Here is a 26,110-nt window from a genome sequence, read left to right on the forward strand (position 1 = left end):
AAAAAGCCTCTAAGTAAGTTCTCTTAAAAATGCTACCAACCAATATGGAAATATCTCTTCTTCTTCAATCTCTCCTTACCCTCTGTGTATGGGCCAGCTTCAGATTATACCTGGTTGTGTCCCAGCAATCTGAAAGGTATATGTCAATTATGTCTCAATTTTTTAAAACTATGATTAGCATAAAGTTAGTAAAAAAGAAGACTCGGCAAACAGATATCACATAACCATGTTTAATTATCATAAAGCTCTATAGCCACATTAATGGATTCAATGTAGTCCCTGTGGAGGGGAATTGGAAACTGAAAAACCCCTTGAGACTGAGGAGACTGCTGGCAGCACTCAGACAGGCTCTGGGGTCAGTGCTAAAAGCAACATCACAGCCACATCCTTGGGATAGGGGTGACAGAAGGTGACATGGTGACTGAGTCAGTTATGTAGGACTCTTATCTCAGAGGGACAGACTAACAGGAGTCTGAGAAGTAAGGACAGGCAGGCATTACAGAGGAGCAGAAATCAATCCCCATCAAAGTGTCCTCAGGAGTCAGTGCAAGAGCCCTGTAGGAGAGAGACAGTGATCAGCTCAGGGGACCCAGCAGGACACGCCCTCTCACCTTCCCTTGTGGCCACCACAGCATCACTGAAAGCTGAGGTCGGGGCCTATTGGCATCACAGTCACTAATATCTGTGTAGAGGAAAAATCAGCCAAGCAGAACACAGCACTTCAGCCCCACATAGTTGTGTGTGAGGTGGGGAAGCAGCTGTTAGCCCCTTCATAAGACATAAAGGTTTCAAACTTTCTAGTAAATGTAATAACTCACCTTCTTTCCATCACTAGTGGAAATGTGCTATAAATTCACACAGCAAGTAGCCACCAACATGGGGTTCAAGAGAGTGGACATCATTGTGGTGTCTGACACTCAAGATGTGGCTCTGACTCCAAGTTACACCGAAAGATGCTACCAACATCATAGCCTGGCTCTGAGGAGCAACCATAGGAGTGTCCTTCAGAAACTGGGCAAATTGTCCCCTAACTCTTGATGCTATAGCAGGAATAAGGCTATAAGCCAAGACCTTTGTGCCCAGTACACTCACCTAACACCCTACTTCTTTTACCTGTTCCCAAATCCGGCCCCCCCACATTGAATCAGAGCAGAAACAGTACCTGCTGGCGAAGGCCCACGAGGTCCTACAAAAGGAATTTATAGAGAGAAAAGTCTCATTACTCATTACACAAACAGCCCCTCGCTCACCCAAAAGAGAAATGAAATAAGCCACTTAAATTTCCTCCCTACTCATCAAGCACAAGGCCTTAACTGCCTGAAGGTAAAATCATTCAAAATAAATGAAACTGGCATGTAAGGTAAAGGAAGCAATGCTCAGACTCTCTTAAAAGAGGACACTTTCAGAAAGGAACCAGTGAGACAAGGTGAGCAGTGAGAAAGCCCTAGAATATATTACACCTGCTACATCTGCAGTCAGACCATCCTTCAGCCACTAAAATCTAATTCCAAGGTCTCCCCCTAAGTTGTTCCATCTCCCCCCATCACCAGTCCAGCCCCCTTTCTTTCAGCATCAAGAGGAAAGAACTACAACTAAAGACAGAAGCCTCCCTGAACAAAGTGTCAGACCCAGTTTATCTTCTCCACTTCCCCAGAGTAACTTACCTTTCTGGTTCTTGTGATGGATAAAAAGGCCCAGCCCAAGGAAGATCAACCCCAGCACAAAGACCCCAACACCACTCAACATCTTGCTCTTGGCAGATTCAGACTGTGCCCCTGGGGATCAGAGCCTGAATGTTAGCATTTGCCCCCATCCATGGTGTCCCTTTGGGAAGTCTGAAGTCCAGGTGCAGCAGGTAGGGATAACAGGGGAACCTAGATCTCCTTTCTGATCAACCCTAGGGTAGGAAAGGACCTGCCAATAAACCCTTGGATATAGCAGGTAAATGAGCAAGAGGAGGGACACATCCATCACCTTAAACCCTAAGACCCCAGTCACCAGCAACAATAGTCACTCAGGGCTAAGTTCTGGGGCCATGATGTGTAGAGTGATCTCTCTAGCATCTGGAAAGAAAATTAGATTAGGATTCTTCTGACGCCCTCACCAAAAAAGAAGTCATCTAGTCTCTAGATTTCTAGCTCAATAGTAACATCAGGGATAAGGGATTAGATGGATGAACTAGAAAAGCACTGTATGCTCTCCAATTTGTGAGACCCAAGGGAAAAGTAAACAAATGGCCACTTACTCCACTCCACGGTGATGGGATTCTGGAAGCTGGGGTGCTCCACATGGCAGGTGTAGACATCTCCATGCTGGGGGGTCATTTCCAGCATCACATGGATCTGGTAGGTCCAGTCCCCATTCCTAATGAGGGGGGTGGACACTACACCAGCTGTCTCCTCCTGGTCATTCTGGAACCACCGAACTTTGACCTGGCCAGGGTAGAAATCTGTCACCGAGCAGATGAGCAGGTTGTGGTGGTTTAGAGCCTCTGTCCTGGACAGGGAGATGGTCACTGTAGGTTTCACTGAGGAGAACAATAGAGAGAAGACATAGTAAGACGTGAGACCACACAGCAAATCTTCCCAAGGGAAAGAGTCCTTCATTGGGCCCAAAGTTCTTGGCTCCCTAGATTCCAAATCTTAGATTAGGATCTGAGCTTGACCACTTTATTAGCTAAAATAAACACATTTATCAATTTACTTTTCAGTCTTAAGAGAAACAGAATCATTCTATTGGAGTTACTCTACTGATAGTAATTGATAGACATACTTCAACACTAACTGAAGCTCTTTAAAATTATAAACTGCTATCTTATACATGCCATTATTCATAAATTTTTTAAAAATAAAAACAACGAACCTGTTCTTCTGTCCCCCACACCTATGGAAGGTGACCCTCAGGAGTGGTCCTAATTACTCACACTAGGACAGTGATGCTGTTTTCTGTTAGTCCTCCTACTCTCCTCAGTAGAGGAAATCCAGCCTCTCTGACTCTCCTACTGGCCATGTGACCATCAATACTTGTCAAGGCCTCAGGAAAAGTAACACAGACTGAGAATTAAGAATTACAGACATCCAATTGTTAGGGAAAAAGGATGTCCTGAGCAAATTCCATAAAGGTTTTGTGGACTCCACCCCCACTCCAGGCCAAAGCCATCAAGATACTGGGAACTACAAATCCCATCATCACCAAAGGGAGGGTTGCTGGGACCTGAGAGCGGAGTTTGGCAGCCAGGTTTTTCGTTTGGGTATAAAACCAGCCATTTGGGATTGGGTTGCTCTCTTGGCCTTATGGTTCTTGGCTTTTCACCAGCTCTCAGCAGGTCATTGAGATTCCAGGTCAGTGGAATGGGCAGGACGCATTCATGAATTTACTCCCTGTTTTTCTCTCTATTATCAATTTCTTCATTTCCCCTTCTTTTGTAAATAAACCTTTTATTAACCTTATGTGTGTGCCTGCAGTCGAGCATTAATAAGTCCCTTTTAAGCATGCGAGTGAGGACCCACAGTCATGCAACCCACTTCAGATTGGAGTTGCCCTGTAACACTATGTCCAACAAAGTAGGACACAATGGCCATCTCATCCTTCCTACAAAGCAATGTTTCTCAAATGGGCAACAAAACATTTTTGTAGCTAGTCAACAAAACATTTATCTCAGCTTTTAACCAAACCTAAGCTTAGATATCCTTCTGTGATGGGTTTCCCCACAAAAATTTATATAAAATACATAAACTACCATCTCCACATCACATGCCACCTATAGTCCATTCATTTGTTGATTCATTTGTTCATCCAGACAAAAAAACATAAGTTTCACAGGCATTGGAAATTTAGAAGTAACCAACAGACCAAGGTTGCTGCCTTTACAGAACTTGTAATCTAATAACAGAGACAAAAAAAAAGAACTTATTTCAAAAGTGTGTAATGTTTGAAGGAAAAGGGAACCTTGAAGAAAAATAAACATTTGCCTATGTCTCTATTCCTGTGTCTTCTCAGATTGCTGCACATGGTCCAATAAAACCAAGATTTCCCACCTACTTTACACATCTGATCCTTTATTTCTCCAGCCATGTTATTACACCTCCCATATTCCCTTCATGTGAAACTATATTAATAATTCACATGCATTTTATTTATTTGATAGTACATTACCTTGTCTCATTTTCTCTTTTTCCCCTAATATTCTTTTAACATTCAAGTGAATTTAATTACTAGCTGTTTATCCTATTCCATCCCCTTGTTGCTAATGAAGAACTTTCTAGTTCTGAATTCAGACACTATTACCATGTATATTCTCCATAAAAAATACTCTGAGGTTCTTACAATCTGGATTAATAAAAATGTAATGTTAACATAAAAGTATAACTGGATCTTGCTGAGTTCAGCAGGCTACCTGGAGCCTCAATTAAATTTCACTTGTGAGTCATCATCAGGTTCTCTTTGCTAAAATCTCACTGGCATCAGGGTCAAATATATAGACTTACAAAAATGCGTTCAACTTAAACAGGTTAGGAGTAAAAATAAAGAACCTAGGTTCTTGAGAAAAAATGTTAGAATATTTTTTATTAAAAAAGAACAGGAATATCAAAAATATATTTTTAAGCACTATTAGAATGTGTATAAGTGACAGCATGAAAGTGCAAAGTCACCTAAATTTTATGTGACCATGTAGAAATAACATTGGGGTTAATCAGAGATTGATTAAGCAGTGAAACTCCAATGCCCTAAAAAGTATCATTTTGTCCACCCACATTGAAAATAAGCAGTAATAGACTTAAATTGTTGATCTTGATCATTACTAGCTGTAAAGAGGCTTTGCTTCCATTGGAGTCTATATACGTGTACTAAAGAACATGATAACTGTCGTGTATGTTGGAGGAGGCTTCAGAACCTGGTGAATAACTGTGAGTTAGTTACTTAAAATGCTTATTATATACCAATATCAGCACATATAGAGCGGTGATGCTAATCCTTAACACTCAAGGTAATCATAAAATTAAATGGCATAACACAGAAGCTGCCTTATAAGGTAATTGTCTGGAAATAGTTGTTCATTAATGACTATAATTAACTTTTGAAATGTCTGCCCCTGAAGTGGATGATGATGCACAGGGAGAGAGGAGGCAGGGTTTAGACCAAAGGTAACCTGAAAGAATTTTTACTCAGTGAATTCACAGTGTCAATTTATTTACTCCAAAATTTCAGCTCTTCTTAACGTGCCCCTTGTTAAGCTTTATGTAAGAAATAAAAACTCTACTTACAAAATCTTTCAAATATTTTCATATTTAGCAAAACACTATTTTCCCTCAGATTTTGCATTCACAAATTCTAAATTACTAAAATCCATGTCACTAAGAGTTTACTTTAAAGCATTAAGCAAAAATGAACATGATATGGTATATATACACAATGGAACACTACCCAGTGATTAAAAAAAAAAGATAAACTCATGCCATTTGCAACAACATGGATGGAACTACAAAGGATTATGCTAAGCAAAAGTAAGACAGAAGAAAAAAGACAAATATTGAATGGTTTCACTTATATGTGAAATACAGGCTGACCATAGATCTGAGGCAGACAGCATGGGAGAGCGAGGGAGGGGTCAAAACAGAGGAGGAAAGAGCACAGAGACTATGGTGATGGATCATGGGGGCTGAGGTAGTGAGAGAACTATTGGGACTACATGCAAGGGGAGAAATCAAATACTGTCCCAAAATTAACAACAATATAAGACAATAAATTAATTCAATTTTTAAAAAAACACACAAAAAAAATCTCAACACAAAGAAAAATATATTAAATAAAGTATTGAGGGGCCTCCCTGGTGGCGCACGGGGTTAATACACAACCTACAAAGCTATCTGCAGCCAAGGCAGCACGAGTTCAATCCCCGGCAAGGGAGCTACCTACATGGTGCAGCATGTGGGTCTGCTACTCCTAAGTGGCCTGTTCTGCCACCCTTTTGTCACCTATACCTTTAAGTAAGGTCAAGATGGCCCGATCCGTTAAGTACAGAGCCCAACCCTTGGGGGCAAAGACGATGTATGACCAGAAGCTGATCACTGGTACACCTTGTTGATAAGATTGAAACCATGGGGCCTCCCCGGTGGCGCAGTGGTTGAGCGCTGGGTTGCGAAGCTGCCCGCGGCCTCTGCAGTGCCGGTTCGATCCCCGGCTGCTTCCCGGCCACCGGAGGACGGTCCCACATGGCGCGCAGACCTCTCCAGCCGCCCGCTGCTCCCCTCAGCAGTGTACTTCGGTCCTTCTGCCTGCTCTGCTCCCCGCTCTGGCTCTGGTGAATTCTCTCACCCTCCCGCGCTTCTGACTGTACCCAGTGCATGTATAAACAAAAAACAAACAAATAAATAAATAAATAAACATGCCTCTATTAAAAAAAAAAATTAAAAAAAAAAAATTAAAAAAAAAAAAAGATTGAAACCATGGCTGGGGGATTAGGGTGTGAACTCAATGACAATACCAAGTCATCAAGCAGATAAAAAGTGCCTGGAGGGCAGACTCACAATTCCTGATCCTCTACATTCTTCCCCTTTCTTTAATCTCCTTCCCCTTAATCTCCTCCACCTTTCCTTTTGCTCCTCCCCCTTACAACTGATGCTGTGTGTCAATAAAAAGGCCAGGATCTTGCTCTTCAGCAGCATCCTGCATTATGTAGCCTGCTCCACGACTCGCGTTTCTTTGTCAAAGTGGTGTTGCCCTACGCAACAGCAGTAGATTTCTCCTGTCTCGCCCACTGCTCCCCTCAGCAGTGTATTTCACTTTATCTGCCTGTTCTGCTCCCCACTCTGTCTCTGGTGAATCCTCTCATCCCCTAAACCTCTGGCCTGTACTCCAGTTCTTGTATGCATAAATAAATAAATCTTTAAAAAAATAATAAAATAAAATAAAGCATTGAACAAAACAGTAAAGAATAATTTAATAAAGCTAGTTTTATGGCTGTTTACGCTTCTGTTTTTTCTTGAGCTTATGTGGATGGATAGTGAGTACCTATATTCATTTAAATGCACAAAGGTTTGAACTCATGCTAGGTGCCAGGCAGTGTGTCAGGTATTGGGCATACAAGAACTATTAAGACAGCTCCTCTCCTCAAAGAAGTGAAAGACTAATGATAAACTAAGAAAACAGAAGTGAAATGAATAATAATTTGAAAGCAAAAAGTCAAACTATAGTTTGTCACTACTCTAATTCACTACCAATTGAGCAAGGTGCCCTGTGTGCAGTCAAGGCTGCCCTAAGTGCACCCCTCCCGACTTTTAAGCTTCTCAGCAGCTGATCCCCAAAGGCAGATTATGCAGTGGGAGCTCCCCTGGCAGGCAGGGCTGGAGTACGAGGGGAAGAAAGAGGAAGGCACTGGGGGGCACTGGGCACCGCTTAGTCAAAGGTGAGGAACGTGGAACAAACAGGCCTGAGGCACAGGCGGGGGTGTGCAAAACCAGTGGAAAGAAGAGCAGAAGTGGGGCAGCCCGGCGGCCTCCGCCACCAACTCTCCCGGCAGAGACGCCCCTCCCGCCGCCCCGCCCGGGCCCCGCCCCTCCGAGGGTGCTCCCGGGCCTCCCCCGCGCTGTGTGGGGGGGCGTGGAAGCCGGAGGCCGCGCTCCTCGCCCGCCCCTCGCCGAGCTCCTCCCCCGCGAGTGGCCCGCGAGGGCGAGCCCGGCGCTCACCTTCCCGCTGCCAGGTGAAGGGGGCTAACACCTCGTAGTTGTATCTGCACAGCGTGTCCACCGCGGCCCGCGGCCGCTCCAGGCTGTCCTTCTGTCGGTTCCAGAGCTCGGCGCTCGGCCGCCCCTGCTGGGTGACGGCGATGAACTCCCCCACGTCGCTGTCGAAGCGCGCGAACTCCTCCCGGTTGTAGATGTAGCTGGACACAAGCCGCACCCGCTGCGTCCCGTTGGTGAAGTAGCACAGGCCCTTGAACTGGTACACGAAATCCTCTGCAGGAGCCACACCCGCGGCTCAGCCAGGGCTCACCCCCAACCCTTCCCAGGTGGCGCTGTTGGGGTCGAGACCCCTGAAAACCGGCTGCTCCCCTCAGACTCTCCACCCAACCCTGCGGGGCCCCTGGCTCGGAACCTGCCGCGGGCTCTGAACCCGGGTCCGCAGGCGGCGCTCCCCCAACCCCGCCGCCCGCGCTGCGCGCTCGAGGCTCCCCCTCTGAGGGAAGATGGAGGACAGTGTCTCTAAGGCCAGGCCCGGGGGTGAGAGACCCGAGCCAGAGAACAGGTCGGGTTCATTTTATTTCCATCCCCGTATTTAGTGGATTCAGAGAATTCTCATATGAAATCTCATTTTCCGTAGAGCTCCGGAAATCTCGGGACAAACAAGCGTCCAAGAAGCAGGAGACTTCAGGGGAATGATGAGAAGGTCTGGCATTAAGTGCTTGTCTCCCCCTCGCGAGCACATTCTCGGTGCCTGGCAGGGCGCGCTCCTCCCCTGCCTGAGCCCGCTCACGTCACGGTTTTACCCAAAACCAGTGAAAATGCAAGTTGAGACGCCCTGTCTGTGCTCGCCCAGCCGGCTGCGCTCAGACACTGAACTTGTTTGCCGTCTGCACAGACCCGGGAACGTAGAGTCCCCTTCCTCCAATACGGAGACATCAGAGAGCCCTACATTTCCCTTCCCCAGAGCCGCACAGTATTTAGTCCAGACAACGTCTTGGGGGTGGGGGTGGGGGGCAAATAACAAATCCTGCTATGTCTTCTCTGGAGAAATTCTTATCTTCAAAAACCACTACTATTGATAAGCCATGCTCCTCGCCCTGCACAGGCAGGAGAGCAGCTTGTCTCCCTCATGGTGTGACAGCAGGCTTGAGCCCAAGGGCTGGGGAGTGTCCTCACCCTCTCATTAAAAGGCAGAAATGAGAATTTACACAGCTCTTTCCCAAAAGAGGAAATGCATGATTTTAAAAAGAAAAAGTGTTCTGAAATCAGAGAACCCCCCACACTCAGCCCAAGGGTCCCTAGAATCTGTTCTGGGGGTCAGTCCCCTGCACTTACCTGGAGACTCTCTGCCTTCGGTCACTGGGGCGCTCAGCGCCACCAGCATCACCACCACAGCTGCTGCCCACAGGCTGCCGGGGGTCCTCAGAGCTGCCTTCCCTGACATGATTAGGAACCAAGGGGCAAGTATGGGTAGTCAACACTGTTCTCACCTCGTGGATATGACGTACCCCCTTCACAGAATAAAACCGTGGGAAAGTCTCCAGCACAGCAGGATTGGAGAGGCCAAGGAAAAGGAACCAATCAGCTCTGGCGCTGCAGCACATCATCTGTCTCTGGGCAGACTCTTTTTCTGAAAGTTGTCAGTCCAATGCCTGGCACTGTGTCTTTATCAATTTGTACTTTTTGAGGTAAAATGTTGCTCTCAGTTATCCCAGATCTAAAGATTGAATGCCTTGGGGCTTAAAGGACCTAAAAGGAACAATGATTGAAGAGTACACATCTTTGTATTATTTATTTGAAACCTATTATTCTTTTTTTTTTTAGCCTTAGAAACTTTGTTTTTATTTTTTTAATTTTTTTTAAATTTTTTTTTTATAATTTTATTGTTATATTCCCCATACAATTGCAGCCCCCCCATTCTGACCCCAATCCCTCCCCTCCCGCCCCCGCCCCCCTAAAAGTGTCTCTGGTTCATAGTTTTTTGTTGATTTTGATTTTCACTTTCTTATAGTTATTCATTTTCCTGGTCCCTTATTTAAGTTTTCTAGATTCCTGCTATGAGTGAGACCATCCGGTATTTTTCTTTTTCTTTTTGGCTTATTTCGCTGAGCATGATCCCTTCCAGCGCCATCCATGTTGCTGCAAATTGCATGTGTTTATCTTTTTTGAATGCTGAGTAATATTCCATGGTATATATGTATCACATCTTCTTGATCCAGTCATCTATTTTTGGGCATTTGGGTTGTTTCCAAAGCTTAGCTATTGTAAACAGTGCTGCTATAAACATAGGGTGCAGGTGTTCTTTGGAATTGATGTTTCTGTGTCCTTTGGGTAAATACCTAGGAGTGGAATTGCTGGATCATATGGAAGCTCTATGTTTAGTAGGTCCAGAAATCTCCACACAGCTTTCCACAGTGGTTGGACCAGTTTGCACTCCCACCAACAGTGCAGAAGAGTTCCTTTTTCTCCACACCCTCGCCAACATTTGTTGTTGCTAGTTTTTTTAATATGTGCCATTCTCACTGGTATAAGATGGTATCTCATGGTAGTTTTGATTTGCATTTCCCTGATGACAAGTGATGTTGAACATTTTTTCATATGCCTGTTGGCCATTTGCATTTCCTCTTCAGAGAAGTTTCTTTTAAGCTCTTCTGCCCATTTTTTGACTGGATTATTTTCTTTGTTGTTGTTGAGTCTCATCAGCTCTTTGCAGATTTTTGTGATCAGTCCTTTATCATTAGTGTTGGGTGCAAAATGTTCTCCCAGTTGGTGGGGTTTCTCTTTGTTTTTGTTATTGTCTCTTTTGCTGTGCAAAAGCTCTTTAATTTGATGTAGTCCCAGCTGTTCATCTTTGCCTTCATTATCACTGCTTTGGGTGATGTGTCTGTAAAGGTGTCTTTGATGTGCAAATCACGTAGTGTTTCGCATATATTTCCTTCTATATATTTTATGGTTTCAGGTCTTATGTCTAGTTCTTTAATCCATTTTGAGTTGATTTTTGTGTATGGTGTGAGGTGGTGGTCAAGCTTCATTCTTTTGCATGTAGCGACCCAGTTTTCCCAGCACCATTTATTGAACAAACTTTCTTTGCTCCAATGCATAGTCTTTGCTCCTTTGTCAAAGATTAGTTGACCATAAATCTGTGGGTTTATTTCTGGATTTTCTATTCGATTCCATTGGTCTGTATGTCTGTTCTTGTTCCAATACCATGCAGTTTTGATGATTATGGCTTTGTAGTATAGTTTGAAGTCTGGGAGTGTGATGCCTCCATTCCCTTCTTTTTTTTTCAGGAGAGCTTTGGCTATTCGGGGTTTTTTGTGATTCCATATGAATTTCATCAATAATTGTTCTATTTCTTTGAAGAATGACATTGAAATTTTGATTGGAATAGCATTGAATCTGTATATTGCTTTTGGAAGTATGGCCATTTTAATAATGTTTATTCTTCCAATCCATGAGCAGGGGATGTCTCTCCATTTCTTTGTGTCTTCTTCTATTTCTTTTAACAGTGTTTTATAGTTTTCTTTGTATAGGTCCTTTACCTCTTTTGTTAGATTTATTCCCAAATATTTGATTTTTTTTGTTTCAATAACAAAAGGGATGGTCTTTTTGATTTCTTCTTCTTCATATTTATTGTTTGTGTATAGGAAGGCTACTGACTTTTGCGTGTTGATTTTGTATCCTGCCACTTTACTGAACTGATTGATGAGTTGAATTAGCTTTTCTGTAGAGTTTTTGGGGTTCTCTATGTATAATATCATATCGTCTGCAAATAGTGATAGTTTGACTTCTTCTTTTCCTATTTGGATTCCTTGGATGTCTTTCTCTTGTCTTATTGCTCTGGCTAGGACTTCCAGTATTATATTGAAAAGCAATGGTGAGAGTGGACATCCTTGTCTTGTTCCAGATCTTAATGGAATTGCTTTCAGCTTTTCACCATTGAGAATGATACTGGCTGTTGGCTTGTCATAGATGGCCTTTATGATGTTGAGGTATGTTCCTTGTATCCCAAGAATTTCAAGGGCTTTTATCATGAATGGGTGTTGCACTTTGTCGAAAGCTTTCTCAGCATCTATTGATATTATCATATGGTTTTTATATTTCTTTTTGTTGACGTGTTGGATAACGTTGATTGATTTTCGGATGTTAAACCATCCTTGTGCCCCTGGAATGAATCCTACTTGGTTGTGGTGAATTATCTTATGGATACATTGTTGGATTCTGATGGCTAAAATTTTATTGAGGATTTTTGCATCAGTGTTCATTAGGGAGATTGGCCTGTAGTTTTCCTTTTTTGTGTTGTCCTTGTTCGGTTTTGGTATTAGTGTAATGTTGGCTTCATAGAACGTGTTTGGTATTGTCCCTTCCTTCTCAATTTTTGGAAGAGTTTGTGAAGGATAGGCACTAATTCGTCTCTGAATGTTTGGTAGAAATCATTTGTAAATCCATCAGGTCCTGGGCTTTTGTTTTTGGGGAGGTTTTTGATTACCATTTCAATTTCGCTAATTGTAATTGGTCTGTTTAGGTGTTCTATTTCTTCTTTATCTAGCTTTGGGTGATTGTAGAGTTGTAGGAATTTGTCCATCTCCTCTAGATTGTTAAACTTGTTTCCATATAACTGTTCATAGTAGTTACTGATTATTCTTTTGATTTCTGCTGTGTCCGTTGTGATTTCTCCTCTTTCATTGATGATCCTGCTTATTTGTGCTTTCTCCCTTTTTTCCTTTGTGAGCCTGGCTAGGGGTTTGTCTATTTTATTGATTTTTTCAAAGAACCAGCTCTTGGTTTCATTGATCTTTTGGATTGTTTTTTTAGTTTCAATTTCATTTATTACTGCTTTGGTTTTTATTATTTCTTTTCTTCTACTGGTTTTGGGGTTTTTTTGTTGTTCTTTTTCTAGATCTTTGAGCTTCGAGATTAGGTTGTTTCTTTGCGTTCTTTCTTGTTTCTTGATGTGAGCTTCTATTGCTATATATTTTCCTCTTATTACTGCTTTTGCTGCATCCCATACATTTAGGATATTGGTGTCCTCCTTGTCGTTCAATTCAAAAAATTTTTTAATTTCTTCTTTGATCTCCTCATTAGTCCAATGGTCTTCCAGTAGTGTGGTTTTTAATCTCCATGAGGTAGGAAAGTTCCTTGCCTTCTTTTTATGGTTTATTTCTAGTTTGATGCCTTCATGGTCAGAAAAGATGGTTGATATGATTTCAATCTTGGTGTATCTGTTGATGTTTGTCTTGTGCCCCAGTATGTGATCGATCCTGGAGAATGATCCGTGTGCGCTTGAGAAAAATGTGTACTCCGTTTTTTGGGGGTTTAGTGTTCTATAGATGTCTGTTAAGCCCAATTGCTCTAGGTCCTTATTTAGAGCTTTGGTTTCTTTACTTATTTTTTGTCTTGTTGATCTATCCATTGTTGATAGCGGTGTGTTGAAGTCTCCCACTACGTATGTGTTTTCTCTGATGTCTGTTTTCAGAGAGGACAACAGTTGTCTGATATATTTTGGTGCTCCTTCGTTTGGTGAGTATATGTTAATGAGTGTTATTTCTTCTTGAAGTATTGTCCCCTTGATCATAATGTAGTGACCATTGGGGTCTCTTTTTATCTTTTTGAGTTTGAAATCTGTTTTATCTGATATAAGTATAGCTGTTCCTGCTTTCTTTTTTGGTCCATTTGCTTGTAGGATTGTTTTCCATCCTTTAACTTTGAGCCTATTTTTATCTTTTGTAGCTAAATGTGTTTCCTGGAGACAGCAAAAGGTTGGGTTTTGTTTCTTAATCCAGGCTGCAACTCTGTGTCTTTTTATTGAAGAGTTTAGTCCATTTACATTTAGAGTTAATATTGATATGTTAACATCTGTATTTGCCATTGTGTTTGTCTTTCCTTTGATTTTATTTATTTATTCTTTTAATAACTTTTTTTTTTGGCCTTCTTTCATTATTATTCGTCCCTCTGAGGTTCTGTCTTTAGGACTCCTTGTAGTATTTTTTGGAGTGGGGGTTTAGTTGCAATGAAATTCCGGAGTTTCTGTTTGTCTGGGAAGGTCCATATTCTTTCTTCAAAGATGAAGGAGAGCTTTGTGGGATAGAGTATTCTTGGTTGGCATCTGTTTTCTTGGAGTCTGTTGACTATGTCCCTCCACTCTCTCCTTGCCTATTATTCTTTTTTTTGTAGGGGAAAACAAGTGGGGAATCTTCAGGGGAAAGGAGAATTATTGTCGGGGAAGTGTACACACTGAGGAGCCTTCAGCTGTGGTGGGAAGAGCAACATTCTTAGCAGAAAATGACTTAGAGCTGTAGTTCTATCACTAATGTGCTTTATGTCAGCATACGACAGAATCTATTTTTGCCTCAGACTTCTCTTTGTAAAATATTTTATTTCTAGAGATTTGTATGTAAACTTAAGAGCAGTATGATTTGTTTACCATTGCAAAATGTTCCTTAACTGCCATGTGTAACTGTTGGAATAACACATTATTCAAAAAAAAAAAAACAAGCAAAAAAAATAAAATAAAAGACAGCCCTGCTGGTGAGTGACTCTTCACTATGTAAGAATCTATTTCATTCATGTTCTTTGGGTAAAAATATTAGAAAAGGTAATGAATTTAGTGTTTCTCTTATAAGCTCTTAAACTGCTTAAATCCTCCCTTAACCATGAGAAGGTTCTTCTATATCAGGGAAGGCACAATCCACAAACACTTCAGCATTCAAACAGTCACCTTTGATTTCAAGGACAGAGAGCAAAAGATGATGAGAAGTATTTTCTGGGCCCTGAATATTGTTAATGAGGGAGTAGAGGCATAGGGTTACAGATTATACTGTGCCTACAACATCAAATATCAAAGAAAGGAAATATCCATTTTTTAAATAAAGTTGTTAACAAATGCCTCTTACCCAAGAGCAGTAGTAAATGGTTATAGAGCAATTAGAACAGTGATGGCAAACATAAATAAAAAGAGTAATAAGTATCTTCCTCTTCCCCTCTTCTCTTTCCTGAATTTTAGGATCACCTTTCAAAACAGAGAACAAGATATAAAAGCAGACTATAAGGAAGTTACTGGGTACAAAAAGAAATAGGACGTGGCAACAAGAAGCGCCCACTGGTGGCACATGAAGGCCCTGTGGCTCCAACAGTCTGGATTGGGGACACAGTCACAGAACACCTGACTGGAAAATTAGTTATGGACTTCCACCAGCAGTGGTGTATCATGATCTGGGTAAGCTAGAATGAGGTGGGTTTCAATAGGTGAGATGACAGCGTAAAAGGGGAACATCAAATAACCTGGAATAGAGTTTGGAGACAAGGAAAAAAGGTCAGAGAGGGACATCCCTCCTTGCTTTAGCCCTACCTAACTCGGGGTTCCTCAGAATAGACAGACCTTTGGTCCATCCCCTTGCTCCTTTACCAATGGGGAAATCCAAGACTGTGCGGTGGAGGCTGAGTCAAACATGGGGATTTCCCAGTCTCATCGGCCAGTTCACACAGACTTTTCAACCAGCCACAAAAGTGTGATTTTAGAATTCTTTTGCTGATTGGCTAACCCTCATGTAAAAGGCCACAGTTTGGGCTTCTGCCTTCTTGCTAACTTTTTACAGTAAACATTCTGTCAAAAGTCTAAAACCCCATTTTGGTCACATGCCTGAGTGTTCTATGTTCCTTACCCTTGTGATCAGGAGACCCCCACTTGTGAGTTATGACACGTCTGTGAGGTTTTGTTTCTGGTAGTTTTGTCCCCCTTACCAAAAGCTCAACAGATCCCAGAAGTACTGTCATGTAGCAACATTTTTCATACACCTACAGAGTTAAGATCCTGGATTTCAAAGATGAAAATACATGGTTCTGTCCTCTAGGAATCAGCAAGTACTTCAAATTAACAAATAGCATGTGTGTTAATTGCAGGTGTTCATATTTGTTGTATTTGTACTCAATAAGTAAAATTGAACATTAAAATATTAATGAAAACATTGAATATTGACTTAACTATTAAATTAATGTTAACTATTAAATTAAAGCACTTTATACTCTGCCTGCATTCCCATTTGTGCCTTGACCCAGCTTCCCAGTATCTCAGGGAGAGGACAGGTATTCTCATCTGATGCCCCAAATTTTTCAGCTACCACCCAAGGGTGGCCATCAGTTCAGTGGGTGGTAGTAAAGAAACAGTTCTTTTTTTTTTTAATTGTAAATTCATGGTATTTATTTCCTAAAATACCTTGATTGAAATCTTTACACTTTAGGATATTTGGAAGGATATTTTTCATAAATCAGATTCTACCTAGCCATTTTCTATTTGCACAGGGATGGCGAGCAATGCAACTCTTAATTTCAGTCCAACAGAGCTTTTATATTGTGGATTAGTTTTTAAGCAATAAACTTTACAAAATAAGTTTAAAATACCTCTTTAGTAAGCTTATACATTTTAGTGAATTATTTATTTATTTATTTATTTTTAATATGTTATTTTATATAATTCTTACATCATTCTTCATCTTTGCACAGTGTATGCATTTTCATTTTGGTTATATTCCCCATACAATTGCACCCCCCCTTATTTTGACTCTAGTTCTTCCTCTCCCTGCCCCTCCCTACTCCACCCCCCCACAGTGTGTCTCTGGTTTATAGTTGCTTGTTAATTTTGATTTTTGCTTTGTATTAATTAGTCTTTTTCCTGGTCCCTTATTTAGGTTTTCTAAATTCCTGCTATGAGTGAGACCATCCAGTATTTTTCTTTTTCTTTCTGACTTATTTCGCTGAGCATGAACCCTTCTAGCTCCATCTATGTTGCTGCAACTGCATGTGTTTATCTTTTTGGTTGCTGAGTAATATTCCATTGTGTATATATACCACATCTTCTTGATCCAGCCATCTGTTTTTGGGCATTTGGGTTGTTTTCATAGCTTAGCTATTGTAAATAGTGCTGCTATAAACATAGGGGTGCAGGTGCCCTTTGGAATTAAATGTTTCTGTGTCATTTGGGTAAATACCTAAGAGTGGAAATGCTGGATCATATGGAAGCTCTATGTTTAGTAGGTCAAGAAATCTCCACACAGCTCTCCATAGTGGTTGGACCAGTTTGCACTCCCACCAACAGTGCAGGATAGTTCATTTTTCTCCACAACCTCGCCAACATTTGTTGTTGCTAGTTTTTTTAATATGTGCCATTCTCACTGGTGTAAGATGGTATCTCATGGTCGTTTTGATTTGCATTTCCCTGATTATAAGTGATGTTGAACATTTTTTCATATGCCTGTTGGCCATTTGCATTTCCTCTTTGGAGAAGTGTCTTTTTAGCTCTTCTGCTCATTTTTTGACTGGATTATTTTCTTTGTCTTTGTTGAGTCTCATCAGCTCTTTGTAGATTTTTGTGATTAGTCCTTTATCATTAGTGTTGGGGGCAAAAATGTTCTCCCAGTCAGTGGGGTTTCTCTTTGTTTTGGTTATTGTCTCTTTTGCTGTGCAGAAGCTCTTTAATTTGATGTAGTCCCAGCTGTTGATCATTTTTTAATGGGGGTAACATTGGCTGACAAAACTGTATTGATTTAAAGATATAGACTCATATCTTCAGATATGTCACCACATGACACCCACTATCAAAAATAAATCTTCTGAATCATTAGAGATTTGCTTGATCACCCACCACAAGGTGGAATGGAATGGGATGGAAAGCCGTGCTGTGATGAGGAACTGCTGGTGAAGAAATTTTAATATGAAAATTTATGAGAAGATTTTTTAAAAGAATTTTAAAGCTTTTTTTGGTGTTAGAAATATAATCAAAATTTGATGTTTCTAAAAAAACTGGTAAAAAAAGGCTTAAACTGTTTTTAATTATGTATTGAGCAATTTACTCTTGCTTCTTTAGAAGAATGCCATGCTGGACTACTTTCATGGACAGAATATGTTGTCCTGCCTTCATGTTGAATAAATTGAGAAGGTAGTGCAAACCCACGTTCATTGCATCATTATTTACAGTAGCCAAGAGTTGGAAACAACCTAAATGGACCACTGGACAGGTGACTGGAAAAGAAGTTGTGGTATATTCACACAGTGAAATACTACTCAGCTATAAAAAACAAAAGGTGAATTCCTGCTCCTTGCAACATGTTTGAACCTGGAGGTGGCTGAGTGAAATAAGCCAGATGGAAATAGACAAGTACCATGTGATACTTCATTTGTGATATACAGAGTAACCAAATAAGCAGGCTAAACAAAGTCAAAATAAACTTTTCGATTCTAAGAAGGGAAGGGAACAACGGGTGGGTAAATTGGGTGGAAGAGGTCAATTGTACAGTGAAAGATAGAATTGGACTTTTAGTGGTTGTTGCATGAGGATGATCTAGAGGTGACCTGAGGACAGCAAGGGAAAGGGCTGACTAATAATCAAACAAACATTGGGCAGATTAATAAAAACAAGAAAAATCAGAGCAACATAGAGATACTATGTACATTTTTCACATACACGTGACTCCTTAGTAAAGACAAAAGTACCTTTTTTACCAGAAGTTTGCTTTTTTTAAATAAACACATTTAAACAGAGTAAATTATTAATACTTAGCATTATAAGTCTAAGGCATATATGCTTTGAATTATATCGTAAGATTTTAACTAATTCTTGTTTAACAAAAATTTGGATTGTGATCTCAAGATTTGTTTCCATGAGAATTTATATAGGCGCCATTTATAATTAGTCCTCCGGAGGTAAAAACAAAACAAAACAAAAACACAAAGACATACACAAAAAGGACACAGAGATCTCTTGATAAACATTTAAAATTTTGGCCATGTGTATAAATTTTAAGAGATAGTTATCAATATTTGTGAAGACACTAAGAAACCTGTTAATGATTTAATTTTAGTTCTATTATAACACTTTTAGATCAACCATATTTTAAATTTGTATTTTTAAGAGTGACTCTGGCTTTAAAAAAGCCATGCACAGAGAATTTACATTAGAATTTTAAGTCCAGAAAAAAAAATTCCTTTAATATTGTAAAAGAGGGCCTCCCCTGGTAGCCCAGGCAGTTGAGTACCACGCTGTGAAGCTGTCCTCAGACTCTGCAGCACCAGTTCGATCCCGGCCAGCCGGGGAGAATCCCACATGGCACAGCAGACCTCTCCTGTCACACCCGCTGCTCCCCTCAGCAGTGTATTTCAGTCAGTCTGCCTGTTCTGTTCCCCACTCTGTCTCTGGTGAATCCTCTCACCCTCCCACGCATCTGGCCTGTACCCCAGTTCTTGTATAAAATAAATAAATAAATCTTTAAAAAATAGATAAATAAAAAAAATTGTAAAAGAGTCTTCATAAAACATCTCAAACAACTTAGTTTTTGAGATGCCTCAGCTTTTCATTTATGTTTGATATTCTCATTTACCAAGTTTTTTCTATACACTTTTATATTAAGAAGTTTTTTTATTTTATTTTTATATCCCCATACAATTGCAACCCCCCTTATTTTGACCCCAATTCCTCCTTTCCCTGCCGCCCCCCCCCCATAGTGTGTCTCTGGTTCATAGTTGTTTGTTGATTTTGATTTTTCTTTCTTATAGTTATTCTTTTTCTTAGTCCTTTATTTAGGTTTTCTAGATTCCTGCTATGAGTGAGACCATCCGGTATTTTTCTTTTCCTTTCTTTATTTTGCTGAGCATGATCCCTTCCAGCTCCATCCATGTTGCTGCAAATTGCATGTGTTTATATTTTTGAATGCTGAGTAATATTAAGAAGGTTTTTAATGAATTAAAAGCTAAAATCTTTACATAGAATAAGTGTCTAACTTTAATTATTACTAAAGACCTTGAGCTTGAGACAACAGTCATGGCAGTTTTTACTAACATTTTTAGATAAGAAAATATTTTTTGAGAAATTCTCTATATTTTTAAGAAATGATCCTTTGGTTTTATGTTGTTACCGTTTTATCTTACTGAGAACAAGCATATTTTTAAGACAAAAAAGAACACTGTTATCTGAGGTCAGTAGAAGAGGTAAATTTTTACAATCTGCCCGTTTTTAGGCTTTTATCAAAATCTGAAATTTAAAATTTAGCTCAAAAAAGTGTGTATTATCACTTTATATTTTTACCAGGTTAATTAGCTTACAAGAAACCTAACCTTTTACAGGTCCAATAAGTATATTTAAAAGCTTTTACTCAACTAATAAGCATTTTGTAGGAGACGCAGGGAAATAGAATTTTTTACCTATCGAACAGGCCTGAATGGTATTTTAAGGTGAACAAAAGGAGAGTCCAGTCCCCCACAGCAGGAAGGCAGTAGGGACCTACTAGTGATCTCAACACTGGAGAAAAAGTCTAGGCAGCTGCTTGCTGAGAACGGGGGCAGCCCTACCTGTCTGCCACATTGGGTTTATACTATTTTAATAAAACCTTTTTTAGTCTCATACTGTCATATTATAACCATTTTCTATGACTTTAACAATTGTGAATGAACTTTGAATACCATTTTTTAGAAACACCTTTTCATTTTTCTTAAAAAGAACAAATGGCAAAACTCTAGTGTCAGGAACCCTGGCCTCCTCCCCAAATAATTAACAGGAAAATTATGAAGCATTTCTCCCTCCATTTAAAAGACTGTGTGACATTATCTCTTACTCGTTAGCACGTTTCTATATCCAACAACCTGTCCTCTGGGAACCATGGGTTATGTTTTTCCACTACTGTTAAACATTCTAGAATCTGGTTAAGGGGTATTTTTGCCCTGTGGTGAGAAAGCAGATGCTGCAGAAGCAAAGTGATAGTAGAAAGCCTTGAAGAAGATTGCCCCATCTAGAATTCCCCACCTCTACTCACATCCTTCTGTGGAGTTGCGACCGCAGCCGTCACCTCATCACTACAGTGGGAGTTATCTCCTTCATGTCATGTCCCTGTTTGGTCGCCATTTGTGAGTCTCTAGTGGGCTCTGAGACCTGGGATGCTGATCGGGAATGACCCACCAGACAGGGGACTGCTGTTAGCTACAAGCAGTGATTTTCTATTTTTCTCAGCATGGTTATATAGGAATTGTGAACAAAGACATCTGCATTTTTTCACAAGTCAAAGAAAGCCAAAACAACCTTGCCTCACACGCCATGTACATGAGCTCATAAACACCACCTATGTGAGACCTTGAGCTAATCGGATATGGCTGCCCCTATTGGGCCTCTGTTGCTAGGTAACGACCAAAGAGCCTTCCAAGGACAAAGGAAGTTCAGGGAGTCCCTCCTGGGCGGTTTTCCGCCCTGATGTACTCGAGTTTTCTCAAATGTTTCAGTCAGCCCTCTTCCTTGCCGTCCTTAGGTCACCTCTCGATCATCCTCATGCAACAGTGGTAAATTTAATGTAGTACATATAGATATTTGAAATTTATATAATGTAATGCACAGTTGAAATTTATGTTATAGTGCAACATGAATTTAAAAATTAAAAATAAAATTAAGTCGCTAAAATGTTAATAAATTAAGCACATAATGAAAGTAAATTTTAAATTAAGTGGAATGAGGGAAATTTACTAAAAATTGTATTGGGTCAATTCCTTAATTACTTGGAAAGTAAAAATAACCCATAGATGAACACATGAATTAAATGTTCAAATGTAGAATAAGGAATTTGAAATATTTTTTTTAAAAATGAATATTTTATTAAGGAACTATTTGGGGAAGATAGAATCAAAGGTTCCTTGTTTCACTTTCAGGAGGACACTCTCCAGTGGACCAGCCGGGCACTGGACTCAGGATCCTGTGACTTGCGGCAAAACTAGAGCACCTCCTGGGCCTCCCCGGTGGCGCAGCGGTTGAGCGCTGGGTTGCGAAGCTGCCCGCAGCCTCTGCAGCGCCGGTTCGATCCCCGGCTGCTCCCCGGTCACCGGAGGAGGGTCCCACATGGTGCGCAGACCTCTCCTGCCGCCCGCTGCTCCCCTCAGCAGTGTACTTCGGTCCTTCTGCCTGCTCTGCTCCCCACTCTGGCTCTGGTGAATTCTCTCACCCTCCCGCGCTTCTGACTGTACCCAGTGCTTGTATAAATAAATAAATAAATCTTTAAAAAAAAAAAAAAAAAAACTAGAGCACCTCCTGGATGTTGGAGCCCAATGCCCACCACACTTGACAGACAGATGCTGAGGAAACTCAACTCCACACAACACAAGGTGAATGGCAAGAGGCAGAGGTGGGTGGGGAGGGAGCAACAGGGGCAAGTCAAATGTGTGATCCCATAATTGAATGTTCTCAAGGAGGGGGAGTAGCTTAGTGTAGACCTAACTGTGGGGTGACATGGGCTTAAGTGCTGGGGTTTCCCAGGTGGATAAGCCCCCAGGGAAGATGACAATGGGAAGAAAGGTGGTGCTCTTTCCTGCACCTGCCTTGGGACTCATGCTGATACTGTGAAGTTGCCACAGAAGGTCCCGTAAAGCTGCACTGAAAGCCAGTCCACAGACTGCAGAGATGAAAGTCAAGAATCCCAGAGAGGAGGGTTACACAGGCTGCCCCACACCACTTTCACTAGTGACCAGATTTCATTCATTTGTGATATATAGAGAAACCAAATAAGCAGGCTAAACAAAGTCAAAATAAACTGCCCACTACGCTTTTCCTCCAGGCCTTTCCCCACCACCAACCAGGAAGCTACAGGTTAGCTCTTCTGTCCTACGGTGCCATCTACTGGAAAACTGGAAATTCTATACCCTTAGGAAGCTAAAAATAGGAGCTGGAAAATACAATACAGGGCACCTTGGGTTCTCAAGGGAATATTTCGCCATGGAGCGAAAATAAATCTCCAGAAACCAATCACAGACATGGAAGAGCTTTTATTCCTATCAGATACAGAGTCCAAAATTGTCATGGTAAAGACATTCAAAGAAATGTAAGAAAACACAGAAAAGCTGATGAAAGATACACAAGCAAACACCGATAAACAAATGGAATGTTCCTAGAAATAAGATTAATGAACAAAAGCTAGAGATCAAAGCTTTATATAAGAAAATGATGAAAATGTAGGGTATAATAATATCAATAAAGGAAATTTAAAATTCTGGAGAAAGCTATGGAAGTCATAGAAAAGAACAAATAGACCCAATGAAAGAATCAATGACTTTGAGGATGATAATGCAAAAAGAATACAGGTAGAAGAAAAAATACAAAGAAAAAAATTAAAAGACATTTCAAGCCAATCTAATTCCATCAGGAAAGGCAACATAGGAATCATGTGGAAGAGAGTGAGAAGAGAACCTATACAGAGAAATAGTCAAGGAAGACTTCCCAAACTTGGAGAAGGAACTAAATATTCAGGTCCATGAAATGAAAAGAACACTGGTTACCTAAATGTAATGAGACATTACCTAAATGCCTACACAAAGCACATGGCAATAAAATTCCAAGAACTCAAGAAAGGAAAGATTGAAGCTAACTAGAGGGAAGAAGCAGATAACCTATAAAGGTACCCCTATCGGGCTTGCATCTGACTCCTTTAAGGAAACACTATGGGCAAAGAGAAAATGTAATGATATGATCAAACTAATTAAAAATAAAGTTGCCATCCAAGAACACCCTATCCTGCAAGGTTTTCCTTTAGACATGAGGGAGAAATAAAGACTTAGTCAGACAAACATATGCTGAAAGAGTTTGCAAACACTAAACCTATAAGAAATTCTAAAAGGAATTCTCATTTAAATTGAAAAGAAGGTGCCTCCCTGGTGGCACAGAGGTTAAAGACACAGCACTATTACGCTATCACTAACCACTGCAGCATGAGTTTGATCCCCAACTGGCCAGGGAGCTAACCCACATGGTGCAACAGACCTCTCCTGTCTCCTGCTGCTCCCCTCAGCAGTGTATTTAAGTAGATCTGCCTGTACTGCTCCCTACTCTCTCTGGTGAATCCTCTCCCCCACCCCACACCTCTGGCTTACAGCCCAGTTCTTGTATGCATAAATAAATCCTTAAAAAATAATAAAAATATGGGCCTCCCCGGTGGTGCAGCAGTTGAGCACTGGGCTGTGAATCGGCCTGCAGTCTCTGCAGCACTGATTCAATCCCAGGCCACCGGCAAGGGTCCCACATGGCGCGCAGACCTCTCCTGCCACACCTGCTGCTCCCCTCAGCAGTGTACTTCATCAGTCTGCCTGTTCTGCTCCCTGCTCTGGCTCTGGTGAATTCTCTCACCCTCCCATGCTTCTGACTGTACCCAGTGCTTGTATAAATAAATAAATAAATCTTAAAAATAATAATAATAATAATATATTGAAAAAAAATCCACAACGGCATAAACAAGGAATTAGATAGAAACAGAAAAAGACAGATAATAGTATGGCAGTAGCAGACCTTCACATAGCAATAACCATCCTAATTCTAAATGGATTGAACTAAATGGATCAATCAATAGTCATAAAGTAATCACTTAGATAGAAAACAGAATCCAACTTTTTGCCTCTCCAGGGAACACAGCTAAGCTCCAAAATAAATACAGCCTCTGAGTATAAAGGCTCTGAAAACAATCCTACCAGCACTGAGACACAGAAGAAAGCCATACATATAGCAGAAAAAAATAAATTCCCAGCTAAAAATGTAACAAGAGACAGGACATTATATAATGATTAGGGGCACAAAACAGTAGGAAGACATACTCAACAGTATATATTCACCAACGCCAGGAGAATAAAAATATATAAGGCAAATATTATTGAATCTGAAACAGACACTGGGAACAACACATTAGTGGCTGGGGACTTCAACACCCACCTTAGACCAATGGGCAGATCAACAAGACAGAAAATAAACAAGGACACAATAGATTTAAAAATTTAGACCACACGGGCTTCACAGATATTTATAAGGCACTGCACTCCAATGAAGCATTGACTACACATTCTTCTCAAGTGCACATGGGACATTATGCAGGACTGACCACATATTGGGTCACAAGACAAGTACCAATAAATTCATGAAGACTGAAATCATACCAAGTATCTTCTCTGATCATAGCAGTATCAAATAAGAAGTCAACCACAAAGAGAAAGAACAAAAAAATTAATAGGTGGAGCCTCACAACAAACTGAGTAACTACTGGATTAGAAAGTCAAAAGAAATTTAAAAATCCTCAAGACCAATGAAAATGAGACACAACCTACTGGACACGAAAGGACACAGAAGAAGAGGTACTAAGAGGGAAGCATATAGCAAGACAAGCTCACAGCAAAAAACAAAAGTGAGCTCAAAAAAAAGCAATATGATCTCCCACCTTCAGGAAGTACAAAAAGAACAAAAACACAAATGCCAGTACAAGGAAGGGGGAAAATTACATAATAAATGAAATTAAAATTAAAAAGTAGTCTCAAAATTAATGACTCCAAAAACTCATTCTTTGCAATAATAAGCAAAATAGACAAACCTCCAGCTCGGCTCACCAAGAAAAAAAAGGAGAGAACTCATAAATAGAATCAGAAACCAAAGACAAGTTAGAGCAGACATCTCAGAAATTTATAAGATAGATTACTATGAACAGTAGTGTGCTTACAAATTGAATAATCTCAAAGAGATAGACAAATTCTTAGAAATATACACCCATCTGATAATCAGAAAGAAATAGGAAACCTATTGTTTTGCAACCACCCCAGGCCAAGTAGGTTCATCGTCAATTCTCATAGACAAGAAGATAATTTTGGAGCCTTCAGTCAATTTTTACAGGCCTTTAATGCTGGATCAGCAGACAGACCAGCTTTCTCTCTCAGTGTTTCTCTGGCTATCTCCTTTCCTTTCCTCCTCTGCAGTCCTGCCTCACAGTGACGCTGCCCTTATCACCCCTCCCCACAGTGTCCCCATTGACATGCATATGCCCCCTGCTCTCCGGGTCCAGGAGTCCATAATTACATGTGCACCCCTAAGACCACAGGTGCCGGTCATAGATGCTATTGGTGGAAGGGCATAAAAAGCCTGATAACTTCATTTACCCTACACTTGTATAGGCCAATTAATTACAAAAAAATTGAAACAGTAATAAAAAAAACTCCAAAAAAAAAAAAATAAGCCCAAGACTAAATGGTTTCACTAGTGAGTTCTACCAAATCTTCAAAGATGAACTGTAAGGAAAAAGGAGTGGTTCAGGCTCTTTTTCACCTCTTCAACTACCACCCACCGCTTTGTCCTCCCAGATTTGAATACCCACACATCATATATTGTGTTATTGCAACAAGCCCTGGGAGCGTGAGCATGAGGCATGCGCACCTATGATCACAGACACCAGGGCCAAGAATCAAGAGACTGAGAGAGAAGAGAAGCAGAGAGAAAACATGGAGATGGCAAGGCCTGGGAGGCTCTAGTTGCTGCCTGCCCCCCTGCCTGCTGATACCAGCCCGTGTAGCTGGTCCCCTGCTTCAGCATTACAAGCCTGTCAAATCGACTGAGGGCTCCAAGATTCTTTTCTGTTTGCCGGAATCAACAATGAACCTGTCCTGCC

General features: G+C 40.8%; 1 protein-coding gene across 3 annotated transcripts; it reads right to left on the minus strand.

Moving 5' to 3' along the window:
- Positions 1-223: 223 nt before the first annotated feature.
- Positions 224-9,164, minus strand: LOC119252318 (HLA class II histocompatibility antigen, DQ beta 1 chain-like). Of its 3 annotated transcripts, XM_037519490.2 has the most exons (6): positions 9,018-9,164; positions 7,686-7,955; positions 2,246-2,527; positions 1,665-1,775; positions 1,163-1,186; positions 224-555 (listed from the first exon to the last, which is right to left on the minus strand). In XM_037519490.2, the coding sequence occupies exons 1-6, from the start codon at positions 9,124-9,126 to the stop codon at positions 542-544; spliced, it is 810 nt and encodes a 269-aa protein (XP_037375387.1). In that variant the 5' UTR covers positions 9,127-9,164; the 3' UTR covers positions 224-541. The 3 variants fall into 3 exon arrangements, with proteins under 3 accessions (XP_037375387.1, XP_037375388.1, XP_054554684.1); XM_037519491.2 differs by lacking the exon at positions 1,163-1,186; XM_054698709.1 differs by lacking the exons at positions 1,163-1,186; positions 1,665-1,775.
- Positions 9,165-26,110: the final 16,946 nt, after the last annotated feature.

The sequence above is a fragment of the Talpa occidentalis genome, unplaced genomic scaffold (genome assembly GCF_014898055.3).
Source record: "Talpa occidentalis isolate TD23 unplaced genomic scaffold, MPIMG_talOcc4v2.1 talOcc4.2, whole genome shotgun sequence".
Lineage (NCBI taxonomy): Eukaryota > Metazoa > Chordata > Mammalia > Eulipotyphla > Talpidae > Talpa > Talpa occidentalis.

What these genes read in the sequence shown, in the direction of transcription:
- LOC119252318 (XM_037519490.2), bottom strand. Translation starts at nt 9,126, where the DNA reads ATGTCAGGGAAGGCAGCTCTGAGGACCCCCGGCAGCCTGTGGGCAGCA. An exon ending in CGAAGGCAGAGAGTCTCCAG is followed by an intron (nt 7,956 to 9,017) that starts GTAAGTGCAGGG and finishes TGGCTCCTGCAG; the next exon opens with AGGATTTCGTGTACCAGTTC. An exon ending in TCCCATCACCGTGGAGTGGA is followed by an intron (nt 1,776 to 2,245) that starts GTAAGTGGCCAT and finishes TCTGATCCCCAG; the next exon opens with GGGCACAGTCTGAATCTGCC.